General features: G+C 39.7%; 1 protein-coding gene across 10 annotated transcripts; it reads left to right on the forward strand.

Annotated features, from left to right (window-relative positions):
• Positions 1-9,444: 9,444 nt before the first annotated feature.
• On the forward strand, positions 9,445-15,289 carry LOC107759936 (deSI-like protein At4g17486). Of its 10 annotated transcripts, none has more exons than XM_075246367.1 (5): positions 9,445-9,708; positions 10,157-10,398; positions 12,623-12,910; positions 13,123-13,269; positions 14,880-15,289. In XM_075246367.1, the coding sequence occupies exons 2-5, from the start codon at positions 10,245-10,247 to the stop codon at positions 15,020-15,022; spliced, it is 732 nt and encodes a 243-aa protein (XP_075102468.1). In that variant the 5' UTR covers positions 9,445-9,708; positions 10,157-10,244; the 3' UTR covers positions 15,023-15,289. The 10 variants fall into 10 exon arrangements, with proteins under 10 accessions (XP_075102468.1, XP_075102470.1, XP_016433436.1 ...); XM_075246369.1 differs by having other exon boundaries at positions 14,883-15,289; XM_016577950.2 differs by having other exon boundaries at positions 13,123-13,209.
• Positions 15,290-15,655: the final 366 nt, after the last annotated feature.

The raw sequence follows: 15,655 nt of genomic DNA on the forward strand, positions 1-15,655 counted from the left end.
TTAACTTCATGTTAACAAAAATCTCGTTTCAAACCTTCACAATACTAATAACGAGATGCCAGGCATGAAGACCTCATAATTATTTACCCGAATTAACGAGTCGCATTTAACGCCACCTGGGTGGGCACCTACCTCATAGGTTACAACTCAATATTACAACACGAATTTGGCAAGTATGCATAGAGAATTTCATACAAATATTTTTAAATAAGCCTAGCAGGCATGACTCCCAATTAGTACTATCGTACAAATTAAATTTCACAAGGGAGAATTTAAACACAAGAATTGTTTTTTTCACAAGGATCTCGTCCTTATATAACTTCCACCGCAGCTCATAGCCCGGTTTAAACATATCAATTTATTTTAAAATATGAGGACCTCGGCCTCCATTCTGAATCACAAGTAATATGCACATCTTGCCAATTGAAACTTTCCATTTTCTCCTTTTAAATAACTTTCGTTAAACAAAATCACAACACACAATGACCCCCACACCGGTAGGGCATATAATTCATAATTTATAAATAAATTATCCGGAAATACATCAAAACATACCGAAATAAGTACTAGAAAGGCACCTTTAGCCTCACAGATCTTATTAGAGTCCATCATGGAATGATAGGTGTAGTTATCTCCATAAAACCTCCCAATAGAAGTAAACACATAAGTAGATTATAGAATTACGAAGCTCACTCGTAAGTAGAGCACAATAGGAGGACTCGTCTTGATTCTCAGTACCGAATCAAGTTAAGGAAATTATTCCTTTATTTTAAATCGAGGTTGTACCTATAACGACACCATCTGATGTAACGACCTCCATCATACCATAAAACAAATATAACAACGGCTAGGTCTCCACTTCTAGGACGCCTTCTACCCGCTTGTCCTCCACCCTTAACTGATCGTGTGGGTGGTGTAGTAACTGCAATGGGGCAGTAGCCTGAGTGCTTTGATGAAATATGCCTCTCCTAAGTTTGGGACAATTTTCTTATGATGTGCCTAGTATCGTCGTATTCATAACAACCCATCTGCAGGTTTGGCTGCTCATACTGAGTCTGTACCAGATAACTAGAATAACCATTGTAGGACACTTATGTCAGTGGTGCATTAAAAGAACTTACTGGAGCACCTCGATTAATCCGATGTGCGAACTGGGCTGGCCGACTACCCGATCCCCCGCCATAATGATTTATACTCGCAGAGTAGAATCCATTGAATCCCCCAGAACCTCGAGACGTCTTGGTCTCCTTAGTTTCCTTTTTCCTTACCCCGAACACGTTCTAATATCTTGGCAATTTCTACCACTAGTGGAAAGGAAGTATCAGCCTGTAGCTCCCGAGTCATACAAAATTTTACGATCATAATAAGTCCTTTAATGAGTCCGTGGACTCGCTCTCTGGCTGTAGGAAGCAAAGTAGGAATATGACAGGCTAACTTATTAAACCTGATGGCATATTATGACACCGTCATGGTGACCTGACGTAATCGTTCAAACCCTATGCACCATACATTACGGAGAGTCCGGTAAACAAACTCTTTCAAAAGCATTTTTGAGAACCGAGCCAAGTGGGTGGTGTTGTATTGCCTGGTCTGCCCTCTTCATAAGCTTGCCTCAGACACCTGTGGAGAATTATCTCTCCCAAGGCCAATTTATTCTTTTATTATGCTGTCTCGACATTGTTGAGCTGACCCATTTCTTAACATACTCTTCGATTCTTCTCAGAGGTAACCCTACCCTTATTTATACAAAACGATCACAAAAGTAGAGCTCCATACAGATAAATCTTGGCACAAACCACATAGTCCAGAATCTCGTCAACCACTGTACTTCCTCCGAAGCATCCCAAAATCTGCAACCATGACGTCCACGCTGAGCAGATCTTTTATAAATTTAAAGTTGTTTCTCTAACTCCTTTGGTATTGAAGTATAGGATTATTACGGAGGCGGACATACCGCAAGTCCCAACCTTATCCTCTACAAAATCTCAGGCCTTAAACACATATAAATTTTTGGGAGAACCTTTCAGTACCACATATATACATTCTAGGCCAAAACTGATATAACACATGACTCGCAATCCATTCATTGATAGTGTACTCCCCCACTCGGCGCGAAGTCATAGTTCACCACATCCGATGGTCCACAATATTAACCTTCACAACTCGTATAAATCAACCAGATGCCAAGGTACGTTGCACCCCCTCCCACACATACACATTATTCACTGGGTGATCTCTTTATACGTCTGCATCTTCAGTCGGAATCACATGTTGAGGCAATGTTTGCGCATCTCTTACTCCCTCGTAGTTCATCTACGGCATCACGAACCGTCGACGCATAACTGATACCGAGTGCGCAATGTCATACACGAGTAGATACAAAGGAATGTGAGATATAGGTTTCAAGCAAAATCAATGCCACGATAAGGAATGAAAGATGTGATATTGTTCCTAAACTTCATAGCCTCTGAGATATAAGTACAGACGTCTCTGCACCGATCCTTCAGACTCTACTAAGTTTGCTCGTGACTCGTGAGACCTATGTAACCTAGTGCTCTGATACCAACTTTCACGACCCGAAATTTCCTACTGACGGGACCGTGATGGCGTCTAACATTTCACTTGCCAGGCAAGCCAACGTTAGAGAATCATTAAACCAATTCCTTATTTTCATTCAGTAAATAACAATAATTAACTAAGATGAAATATAATAAGCGCGGAATATCATAAAACTGTATTAATTACTACCATCCGGATCTAGAGTCACAATTCACGAGCATTCTAGAATTTGCTACAAGTAATAGTCAGAAAGAAATACAACTGTCTAAATGAAAGAAACAGTAAAACAAAAAAGATAGACGGGGACTTCAAGGTCTGTGAACGCCGACAGATCTACCTTGAGTCTCCGGATAACAGACTAATAGCAAAATCTCGATCAACCCGAGCAGGTATCAAAATCTGCACAGAAAGTGCAGAGTGCAGTATCAGTACAACCGACCCCATGTACTGGTAAGTGTCGAGCCTAACCTCGACGAAGTAGTGACGAGGCTAAGGCAAGGTACCTACAATTCAACCTGTATAATTTAACAGTGTATATGCAAATAACAAAAATGAAGAACTAAACAGGAAATGTCGGGAGGGGAACATACTGAGGGGAATACAAGATAAAGAACTACAACAGAATGATCATCGGAGCAGTCAATATACCATGAATCAACAGGAATAGTGAATACAGTAAGGAAAAATGCACGGCATCACCCTTCGTGCATTAACTCTCATATCATGGCACGGCATCACCCTTCGTGCATTAACACTCACAATATGGCACGGCATCACCCTTCGTGCATTAACACTCACAATATGGCACGGCATCACCCTTCGTGCATTAACACTCTCCCTTACCATAATGCAATACATAAATAACAACATGGAGATAGAATAACAAGTACAAACCTTACTTCAACATTTGGTTTCATAATATCAATATCAACTTTGAAATAAAAACTCAACTATCACCAGAAAATTCGTAAACATAATAAGAACGATAAATTGAACAACAGTAGTATAACACGTAGCAATTTGGCATAGGAGTGAGACAATATAAGAAAAACAGAGAAACATGAAAAATAGGTAAATTGGCGGTGCATAAGTACTCGTCACCTCACATATACGCCGCTCACATGAATTTCACTTAGCAAGTAATCTAAGGTTCCTAATTCCCTCAAGTCAGGGTTAGACACAACACTTACCTCGCTCCGAAGGCCACTTAATTCTCAATCACAGCTTTTTCTTTGGAATTCACCTCCAAACCACTTGTATCTATTCAAAAATAACTCAATAATATCAAATATTGCTAAAGGAATCAATTATATTGCATAAATTAAATTTCCCAAATTTTCCTCCAAAAAGTCAAAAAAATCGACCCCGGGCTCGCTTGGTCAAAACCCGAGGTTTGAATCAAAATTCTTTTATCCATTCACCCCCGAGCCCAAATATGTAATTAGTTTTAGAATATGACCTTAAATTGAGGTCTAAATCCCCAAATTCTCAAAATCCCTATTTTCTACCCTAACCCCTAATTCTACCATGAAAACTCTAAATTTTAGGTTAAAAATTCAAGAAATGTAATGGGTAATTGAAAGAAAAAGGTTTAGAATCACTTACCAACAATTTGGGGAAGGAATGACTCTTGAAAAATCGCCCCTCACAGTTTGGTTTTATAGAAAAATGAGTTTTTTTGGCAAAAATCCCGTTTTGGATTCTGTTAAGTGCTGGGCGACAGTGTTCATCGCGTTCGCGAGAGCACTGTCGCGTTCGCGAAGGGTACTGGCTTCCAAGCCTTCACGTTCATGAGGCCCAGCTCTCGTTCGCGATGATCACTCCCCTCTGGTCTTCGCGTTCGCGAGGAATGTCTCGCGTTCCCGCTGAAGGAACGACCAACCCCCCCCCCCCTCCAGGTCCCCACATGCTTCGCATTCGCGTTCGCGAAGGGTAAATCCCCCATCACTTCGCGTTCGCGACCAGGCCTTCGCGTTCGCGAAAAAGAAGTCTCAGCCTCATCAGATTACTCTTCGCGTTCGCGAAGCCAGAATCTGCAGAAACTAGATTTTTCCCAAGTCCAAAACATCCCGTGGCCTATCCGAAACTCACCCGAGCCCTCGGGGGTCCAAACCAAACATGCACACAAGTCCAAAAACATCATACAAACTTGCTCGCGCGATCAAATCGCCAAAATAACACCTAGAACTCTAAATTTAGTACCAAATCAAATGAAATTCTCAAGAACACTTTAAAACTTTTAATTTCTCAGCTGGACGTCCGAATCACGTCAAATCAACTCCATTTCTCACCAAATTTCACAGACATGTCTTAAATATCATAATGAACCTGTACCGGGCTCCGAAACCAAAATACGGATCCGGTACTAACAATACCAAACATCAATCAATTCTTAAAAATAATTAATTTTCAGACTTTTAATTTTCATCAAAAATTCATAACTTGAGCTAAGGACCTCTGAATTCGATTCCGGGCAGATGCCCAGGTCCTATAATTCGATACGGACCTACCGAGACTGTCAAAGCACGGATCCAGGTCCGTTTACCAAAACTATTGACCGAAAGAAACTAAAATCAACTTTTAAGGCAAAAATTCTTATTTTCATTAGTTTTCAACATAAAAGCTTTTCCGAAAACCTGCCCGGATTGCGCACGCAAATTGAGAAGGGTAAAAATGAGATTTTTAAGGCTTAAGAGCGCAGATTCGAGTTCTAAAACATAAGATGTCCTTTTGGATCATCACGAAGCATTAGCTATGACTATTTTGACCATTGATTTGACCGCTGCAAGTTCTGTGGCCAGTCTCTCTCGATCAGAAGTTGTTGAGCCCAACCAAGATTGGAACTCCTCGATTTCCATGGCTTGCACCAAGGCCTTCTCTTTCAAGCTTTGGAGTTGGGTCTCAGCCGAGGCCAGTTGAGCTCGAGCAACCTCCTTTTCTGAGGCAAGGCGGTCCATGTTCTTTTTCCACTCCTCGGCCTCCGCTTTCACTGTGTCTACTTCAACACGAAGCTGCCTGATCACATCAAGCTTTTGCTGGACCTGTGGGATCGAACTATTAGCCATCATGCCCGAGTCAGTGTCGTTAACTTCAAAGATTCTTTTTACCTGCTCGGACAAATCGTCTTGTTATTTCCGAGCTGCTTCTAGCTCATCCCGAAGTCCTTTTGCTTCTCCTTCTCTCTGCTCACTGAGAAGCTTGGAGGCATCTCTCTCCTCGATAAGCCCTCGGATTTTGGCTTCGTACCGGATCAGCTCCCCTCGGGATCGGATAAACACCTCGCGATGAAGCACAAAGGCCTACAAAAATAGAAAAAAGGAATTATACAAGGAAAGAAAAATACAAGTATGAAAATTGAAAAAGAGAAAATGAACTTACCCGATTTAGGGCCTGTTGAGCTTCGTTGAAATGACAAGAAACTCCCATCTCGCTCGAGCTCTTCTTCGGAGCCTCCAAGTCACTCAGACCGGTTACATCTTCTACCCCAATAAAATAACCACGGAAAGGATCTTACTCTCCATGGGCTCCCTCCCCGTGACAAGTCTCCACAGCCTGAGCATCACATATCATCGACTGGAAAAATGAAGGAAACGAGGGGGAATCCCCGATCTCTATTGCCCCAAGTAGGTTTTTTGGGGCGCCGCCTCCGTCTTGACGAGCCTCAAGCCCAATTTCTGCATCGGCATCCACCGCATCTTCAACGGCCCTTTCGTCCCGAGGTAAAGCATCTTCAATTCTCCTCCGGCCCGGGAACTCTCCTCCTCGACCTCATCGAGCCTAGACGGAGCAGTATCATCCCCCACCGGTCCCGAAGTTTTCTGAATATCGGTGCCAGCTCATTTCTTTAAGCAATCGACATCCCCCTTTTTCTTCTTCTTCTTCTTCTTCTTCTTCTTCTTCTTCTTCTTCTTCTTCTTCTTCTTCTTCTTCTTCTTCTTCTTCTTCTTCTTCTTCTTCTTCATCCCTTAGTCTTTGGTTTGACTCCATAGTCAGTAGGATTGTGTTCCCCTTCGGTTTACGGGGCGCTCTTTTCTTGGGTTTTTGACCCTCGGAGTTCGAGGCCCTTTTTCTCTTAATCACCATCGCCGATTTTGAGATAGGCGGTAAAGCTTCTTCATCACCGGACAAAGGTCTCATAGCCGCATCCTTTCCGAGACCTACAAAAGAAGAAAGTAAATAAACTCATAATTGAGAAAAAATGCTTGAACGATAGGCAAATCGGTAAGCCAAGAAGAAGGCTTACCATGAGTACGAGCCTCCCACCGGCCATTTGACAAATTGTGCCACACGCGCTTGGCGTATGTTGACGTTGAAACCAGGCTCCTGACCCAGTTCTCGAGGTGGGAAACCGCACCCGGCATCCAAGAAACGGCTGCGTCGAGAAAAACACTGATAAGAAAAGATGAAGAAGTAAAAATAACAAAAACTAAAAACGGGATCATACTTACGTTTCATATTTCATTTCTCAGGAAATGGCATACTCTCAGCCGGGATTAGGTCCGAGGTCTTCACCCGAACAAACCGGCCCATCCAGCCCCGATCTTTGTCTTCATCTATACTTGAGGTGAACGCCTTGGTGGCCCGACATTGAAGCTTTATCATCCCACCTCGGTAGAGTCGAGGGCTATATAATCTTACGAGGTGGTCGAGAGTGAAGGGAAGCCCGTCGATTTTGCTCACAAAGAAACGGAGCAGTATCACGATCCTCCAGAAAGAAGGGTGAATTTGGCCGAGGGTCACCTGGTATTTCTTGCAAAAATTGACGATGATCGGATCGAGGGGACCCAGCGTGAAAGGATAAGTGTAAACACTCAGGTATCCTTCCACGTGGTTAGTGATCACTTCCTCTGATGTCGGTATCACGACCTCTTTGTTTTCCCAATTGCAATCTTTTTTTACTAAATCAAGAAGACTTTTGGGTATCGAGCATATATATCTTGATGGCGGCTCGCATCGACCAGCAACCGATATGGTTTCTCGACCTTAAAGTCGAAATCAATAACACATACCCCGGGAATAAGTTCTTCAAGGCGTGGCTCCACCACTGGTTTCTCGTCGGCCGGCCGAGATGAGGAAGCAGCCTCTTTCTGCGGAATGATTTTAGATGTTTTTGCCATTTAGTTTTTGTAAACAAATGAGAATGGAAATTGAAGTATTTGGTATTTTAAGAAAAATAAGCAAAGAAATTTGAAAACCTGGAAATAGAGAGCTTTGGAGAAGGCAAAAAACTATGAAGACAAGAATGAAAATGATTTGAAAGTAAAAGTTTGGAATGATGAAGAAAGGAGCTATTTATTGGTTTCACAACGACAATTCAAAATTGATAGTGGCCGACCATTGACTGACGCGCATTTAATACCTTGGTAATTGGACCAACAGGACGTTTGTCGCATACGTCACAATCGGGCTCATCGCTGACATCATCATCCACCAAGTCGAAATTCGAAAATTCAAATCGTTTCTCGTCATCTTCTTTCCGAGAAACAAGGGGACTATCTGTATACGGTCAAAATCGAGTCTGCCCTTTGTATGACTAATCGAGATTGGAACATGATGGTCCAAGGTTCGTCATTGTAATATCGAGCCATGATACGAAGTTAAGTTGTCAAGCTCGAGCCCAGAGACCGATCAATATCGAGATCGAGTCAAGATCGAGCTCGAGACCCAGAGACCGATCAATACCGAGACCGGCCAAGATCGAGGTCGAGCTTGAGATCCAGAGACCGGTCAAGATTGAGATCGGCCAAGATAGAGATCGAGCCAAAAAACAAAAAAACCGTTATAGCCGCATTTGGGTAAAGAATCTCGGCGGAAATCACGGCTTGAATCAAGGAAAAGATAATTAATTAATCTATCATGTGATCCCCACTATGTATTTTTAATTATATCCAAAATGAGATTCCCCCACTATATTAAGAGTGATTATCATTTGTAATAGGGGACATTCATTCATTCACACATTCATTCTAAGATATATAGAAAAGAGAGCAAATATTATCTTCTTTGGCTTTTGATATCTAGTCATATTATTTTTTCTATCAATCGTTATTCATTTAATTTGGAGGTGATAAAACTTTAAGGCTTAAGCTAACTAGTTCATTCGGTTTGCATTCATTTCTTTTATAACTAATTTTGATATTCATTTACATATTTTTCTCGATTTGTATCAATTTATATCACGTATCCTTAGAACTACGTGTAAGTTCAGCTCTATCCGTTTTTTTGGATAAACGATGTTTAAACTTCATCGAAATGTAGTTGTTGACTGCACAATCAACTTATTCTCCACCTTCTTGTTATGGATATCGTCAAATCCAAACAAATATTCAAAGTCTTATAATTTAACAACAACATGAATGATGAGTAGTCATTGAAAAAGGTCATGTGTTAACACATTACTTTTAAGGCTTTAGGCTGTAGTCAGCTGCCCTATGATTATTATTTATTCCTATAGGCATTCACTTGTTATTTGACTAATTAAACCTCTCTTCTCAATCCTTTCTCCAACAAAAAGCATGACATTATTAATTCACGTCTAAACCTTCGCTTTTATTACTCATTTACTTGGTTCTTGTTCATACTGTACTTTATAGAATAATGTTTGGCTAACAACGAATCTTAAAGTATTATATATATATATATAAATGCATAATATTGGTCTTAAGTGAATTCAAATGAAGAATCATGGCTTGTAAAAGTTTATAATTGAAAATTAGTTTGATAGAAACATTACACGATTCAAATGAAAATTTTAACGACGTAAAATTATTGAAAAGTTGTAAAATTATGTAAAATAAGATGATTAAAGAAAGAGTTACTATATAAATATTGTAGTATTTTTAAGGCAAAGCAAACGCTTTTTTACTCAAAATTCCAAAATAAGCCTCTTTCTGTTCACACGACAGCTATGGGAAAATAATTAGCAAAATATTTACTCGGCAGCCACTACAGCCAACCTGTCTTCCCACATTCCCCCACCCCACCCCCACCCCCACCACCACCACCACTACCCGCCAATCCTCCTCCTTTCTCCGCCACATCCCACGTCGGCGATCTGAAGCCATCGCCACCGCACAAACATCTCCGGTTTCCAGCTGAAATCTCGGCAATATCTCTCTCTTTCTCAATTTCTCTTCTAGGTGTATTTCTGTACGTATTCGGATATTTCCTCTGTATTTTTCTCGTATATGTTTCTATTTAGCTCAGTTTTGAACTTTCATTTACCGTAGCTCCAGAGTTTGTTCAAATTAGGTTCCTAGTACATTGATATTTGTTGTTTACCTCAATTGCCGTGTTTGTTCTATGTAATAGCTTAATTTTCTGTAGGTTATGTATAATGAGTTATAGTTGAACATTTGAGTGTGTTTAGAATCTTTAATTTTACTTAATTTGCCTTTTTATTTGTGTTTGTTAAAACTACGGTCCTAGTCAATTGATCTTTGCGTTTTTTTACCTCAATTAGCGGTGTTTGTTCGATGTAATAACCAAATTTTCTTTATGTTATGTATAATGAGTTAAATTTGAACATATTTGAGTGTGCTTGGAAGCTTTAGTTTTACTGAATTTGTCTTTTTTTGTTTGTGTTTATGAAATTTAGGTGCTTATTAATTGGCTGTCGGCTGTGTGGATATATATTGGGAAAGCGAGGGGGGTGGTGGAGGTGGCCAAGGTGGGTGGAGGCTACAATGAGATTGTTAAGGTCAAGCTCAAGTTCATCAAAGGAGCAGTACAATGGAGAGAAAACTCGGGCTTTGTTGTATCTTAATGTATATGATCTCACACCTGTAAACAACTATCTCTATTGGTTCGGCCTCGGAGTGTTTCATTCTGGTATAGAAGGTACTAAAGCTTTCTGATTCTCCTTTTACTGTGTATTGTTATCAATATTGCTGTTACATCTAATTTTTTGGATGAAAATAAAGCAGAGTCTAGGGTGTGTATAGTTTGATCTCAATCGGTAAAGGTAGTTATTTTGACATGGTATGTAATTCTTTGTTTTATTTTGGGTATTACTCACACAGAAAGAGATCTTTTCTCAATGAACGAAAAGAGATTATAATGTTGCAATTCTCCATGGCATTATCGGCCTAACTTGAAATGTAAAACAATGAGAAGTAATTCAAGGTTTAGAGGGGGGCATCAGTCGTTTAGAAGTAGTTGCGCCGGTATCCAGAGATATAGTGACATTGGAATGTTTGTCGGACACACTAGCATTGCGGGACATCAACAGGAAGAAGAAAAGAAGAAAAATTGGCCGGACGGGGCCCCACATTGGCCAGCACTACCTGCTGATAGTGGAAGCTATTTGAGTCTCTACCAAGATTGTAGAGGCTCTGATACCATGTGTAGATGGAAAAAAGCTCTCATTGACTTGATTAAATAACAATCTAGACATGTATTGATCTTGACACATATTCACTTGATATTCTAACACTTTCTTCCGTCATAATTAGTTGTAGTTTCAAGCGCCTTCAATTCTTACCTCCTGCTATATTAACTCACATTCGGGTCCTTGTGATAAAGGTAACTTCCTTCTCAACTTTTTTTTAGTTTTCCGTTCCTTCTGAAATATTGTTAGGAGATCCCTTGTCACCTCAAACCCCTCATATGACACATCAAAAACTCTATCAAAGGCATTAGTTTTTTTCGCCACCATATTGAATCTTTCACTGAATCTTCCACCTTTTCATCAGGGCTATTATCGTCTGGTACAAAAGGTTCAATTGCCAGTATAGGGAGTTGGTGAAGAAGGTGTCAGCTTAAAAGTAGTTGACTTTCGGAACCTACTGGTCTTGTAGCCTATCGAGTAAATGTGCTGAGTAAATGTGCTTACCGGCATGGATAATGGAACTAGCTCATAGATGGTTAAGATAAATTATTTCTTAAAAAGAAGTTGACATGGTAATACACTATTAGTTGATGAATTTAGAGATATGATTTCTGCAACTACTGCTGACCGAGCTGGTGGAAAAGAGGAAAGATGGTTTGCAAAGACTATGAAGAGTTCAATAGTCATATCTTAGAAACTGAAATTACTTATTAACTTTTCTTGTTTTCTTCTGGATATATATTGGATGATAGAATGAATACCACCGTGAAGCTTGTCATGTGAAGCATAATCAGAGCCCAACGTGTCTTCTAATTGCTTATTCATCTACATTATCAAAATTCTTTTTGCTTCTTTACCTATAGTATCAAGAAATCACAAGGACAAGATGCTTTGTCAAATCATTTCTAATTCCTGTCACCTTTGTGTACGTTTAGTCTTGAGAGGATCATGTATGTGTTAAACCTGATAAAATTAGAAAAATGATAACCCAAAGAATGCCAGGGGAGGGGAAAAAGTGAAACAGTGGAATTATGGCCTTTGTCTAGATAAGTTACATCAACCTCTCTCCCCATAATCTACCCACCCTTGTTGGAGATTAGACAATTCCATTTATAGCAAATTGGTTATTTGATAGGACTATTAGTTTGCCTCTAAGATTGCAATTTAAGGCCTGAACTCATGCTTTATATGCAAAATAAATGACTCCTTAGGGTTCTGAATTCTTCTGATCAAGCTCCCCACATGTGATGTTATGTTGTTTTGAGAATTGGTGCTTGTGGTGAGATCGAGAACCTTGGCATGTAAACCATCCATGATGTTTTATCTTTCTCAAAGCTGTCTGGTCTGCTCTAGTTATGAAGAACCAAAGCAGGATGTATGAATAAGGGCCCTTAGCTTTATTCTTCTAGTTTAATCGTTACGGTTTTATGAACAGTTTTTTTGGTTGCCTTCTTTGGTGCTTCCTGTCCTTTTTTCTCAGTGTATCTTCTTGTTGTGTGTGAGTATCTCTTGAATTTGCTTCTCAACTAGATGGCTACCATCAACATATCACCTGCAGCTACATTCTGGGCATGAACACTCTGCTATACCAATTTTATCCCGGAATGGGTGCTGCAGTTAACAGTTATAGTTTGTAAACCTTTTGAAGAAGCTGTGCGTTCTATTGTTAAAAGATTTTGGGTTTTAGCATAACTTGTGTTCCTTTCTTTTATTGTTATTCTTGTTTCGATGCAGTACATGGTCTAGAGTATGGGTATGGAGCCCACGACTATCCAACTAGTGGGGTTTTTGAGGTGGAGCCACGTAGTTGTCCTGGTTTTGTGTTTAGACGGGCAGTACTCCTGGGCAGCACAGACATGTCTCGATCAGAAGTTCGGTCATTTATGGAACATATTTCAGAAAAATATCATGGGGACAGTTATCATTTGATTGCCAAGAACTGCAACCATTTTGCCGATGAAGTCTGTTCACGTCTCACGGGAAAGCCAATTCCTGGATGGGTGAATCGACTGGCCCGAGTAGGTAAGTATGAACCAATGTCCATCTGGATCTATTGTGGGGCAACTTTCAAGTGTGAACCAGTGTCCATCTGCATCTATTTGCTCTTGTTCCTATCTGCATTACTTTATAATATGGTTTTAAGTTGTGGCAAAAACAAATAGCTGTATAAATCCTGCTTTTCTGGGCTATTCTTGGTAAAACTTCTAGCTTGTTTCACACAATTATCTTTGAAGTTTCAGGCTCATTTTGCAATTGCATTTTACCAGAAGCTATTCAAGTTACAAGAATCAGTCATCTTCCTGATCATCAAGCATTTTCAGGTTGGCGTGGACACTGTCTCTCTTCACCTTTTCTTTTTCAATGGGTGGTAAAAACGCAGGGTGAGAGTACTTCAGCTACCACATGCTTACTCCGATTAATGGAATATGAATTTTCGGGAATAAAGAGCAAATTAGGACTCGTCTGATTTCCTGCATGTGAAAAAATAATCTCGGCATGAAACTCTAGATTTCTATTACTCCCTTCGTCCTATTTATGTGAAGGTGTTTGTCTCGGTATGGAGTTTTAAGAAGTTAAGGACGGTTTTTGACATGCAAGCCAAACGTATGCAAAGTACCAAATGATCCTTTTTAATGGTAAAATAGGGACAGTAAGGGTAATAGTTTCTAAAAAGAGAAAGGTGTCATTCTTTTTGTGACAGACTAAAAAGAAAAGTTTCATGTGAAATGGGACAGAGGGAGTACAATGTTTATTTTTTAGCCTAAAAATCTGTATTACTAATACGACTATCGGTAGCAGAGCTGGTAAAATCTGCAGATATGCGTCTGAAATTGTTACTCGACAATTAATTATATATCTTTTGTTTCAGAACTTTTATATATCGGTTTATCTAGTTATTTGGGAATGTGAAGCTCCATTTTGATGGTAGTCACATCTGACATGACATATATTTGATGTATATGAGAAGACATGTAAACCATGTAATTGTCTTGAGTATATATTTACATAAAAATTGTTATGTATTTAGTTAAGAAAACTACTTTGGTGGACCACCCTTTGAATGCTCCTCTCTTTATAGAACTGCTCGTGATTACACATAATGATTAGCTAATGGTTCCAACTTATTAAGATGAGTGGATGTGGCTAAAGAAGCATCACACTGAGAAAGAAAAAGAAAAGAGAGAACTTTTGCGGCTGTGAATACCATAATCTTTCAACAATGTATTCTCTAGAGATTTAAGTATGTCATCAGGAATTCTTCTATTGATTGTAATAGTATCACGATAGGGTGGTCGTAGTTTTGGCCCCTTTAGTTGAACTTGATATCGTGTGTCCCATCTTTCAAAGGGAGTTTGAATGCTCATCTTTTGTTGATTGTGGGCTTAACTCAATCACAAAAATTTGCTTAAGTAGTGAGGATTGTCCACGACCAGTTAAGGAAACTATACCACCCTACGCAGTTAACTAATGAGGGATTCTAGCACACTCGCGCTCTCCCAGGGCGAGCCATTTGGAGCTTGCAGTAACATAACATGGCTGTCCCAACATCAGGGATGAGTCTGCCTGCCTCTGATATCATGTTGAGAAAATGGAGCAAGGCGCCTAACTGAACCCTGAAAGTTAGGTCCAGTGGTGAAGATTGTCCAGCAGTATAGAGAGTGCAACCTACACACTTAACAGATGTTAAGCGAGATTCTAACAGAGTGACCATACCTGAAAACCACCAAAGTTAAAGCCCTCGCAATGTACTTAAAAATTCAGGACTATTTATATGCTTACGACTGGATATGTTATTATGTCGAGCAAATTTCTCACTCAAATCTTTTAGTGCATTTTGTGTGTCTGTATGGATGCATGTAGCTGCACATATTAAGTACATTAGTCTTATTTTTAGCAGATGTACAATAACCTAAGGATGAAGGAATGATCATACATGTTATGTTGATGTAGGCTTTTGTTCTTAACTAACCGAAATGCATTGCAATTGTAGAAGATGGGACAGATTCTGGTGGGTCATCTGTATCAGCGGACAGCGAGGAGGAAGGCTCTGATCATCAGTTATTAACTGTAGCAAATAGTGATGTGGCGTTTCTGAATGAAAAACCAGTGAGATTAGCAAAAGAGCTTCTTTGATTGACACTCACTTTCTTTCTTTCTTTCTTTCTTTCTTCCTCACCTTTTTTTTAATAAAAAAAAAAACGTTCCTCTTACCACCAATTCATCTAAGCTCCTGGTTGGAGTCATGTTGTTTGTATTAGTGTATGTGTGTGTTCTCAAGTGTATCTAGTTAACCTGTCCTCGAAATACATTATTGTATTGTTCAATATACATTGAGCTGTGTATTCAGGTGTGTATTTACATATAACAGTCTGACTTAAGGATTCCATTGAATTGCTTTCCCCTGCTGATTTCCCCAATTTGTGTTTAGCTTGACATGGACGGTCCTGTGTAGTTGATTCGAAACTCTGAAATGCAATGTTCAGACCTCGGCAATTAAAGAAAGCGTTTTCCAGATATATCGACTACTTTCTCTTTTTGAATTTGGAACTTTGTGTTTAGAATGGAAAAAAGAGCAACCAGTATTGAGTGTTCATATGTCAGAGGAGTGAAAGAGAAGATAATTGACATTTGTATTTCACTATTTCTCCTACCCATCTTGATTTGGAAGGATTAATCTATTTTGTCAATTGAACCTACAAATGAATGAGCCGGGCTAAAATCCACCCAACCACGCTTCAACAAGAAGAGAACCGTTTTGGATGTATT

Source organism: Nicotiana tabacum, chromosome 23 (assembly GCF_000715075.1).
Source record: "Nicotiana tabacum cultivar K326 chromosome 23, ASM71507v2, whole genome shotgun sequence".
NCBI lineage: Eukaryota > Viridiplantae > Streptophyta > Magnoliopsida > Solanales > Solanaceae > Nicotiana > Nicotiana tabacum.

Bases quoted from the DNA above. Each gene is read 5' to 3' on its own strand.
- LOC107759936 (XM_075246367.1), top strand. From the start codon at position 10,245: ATGAGATTGTTAAGGTCAAGCTCAAGTTCATCAAAGGAGCAGTACAAT. The intron at 12,911-13,122 runs GTAAGTATGAAC...TTATCTTTGAAG, and splicing joins GAATCGACTGGCCCGAGTAG to TTTCAGGCTCATTTTGCAAT. The intron at 13,270-14,879 runs GTGAGAGTACTT...TTGCAATTGTAG, and splicing joins ATGGGTGGTAAAAACGCAGG to AAGATGGGACAGATTCTGGT.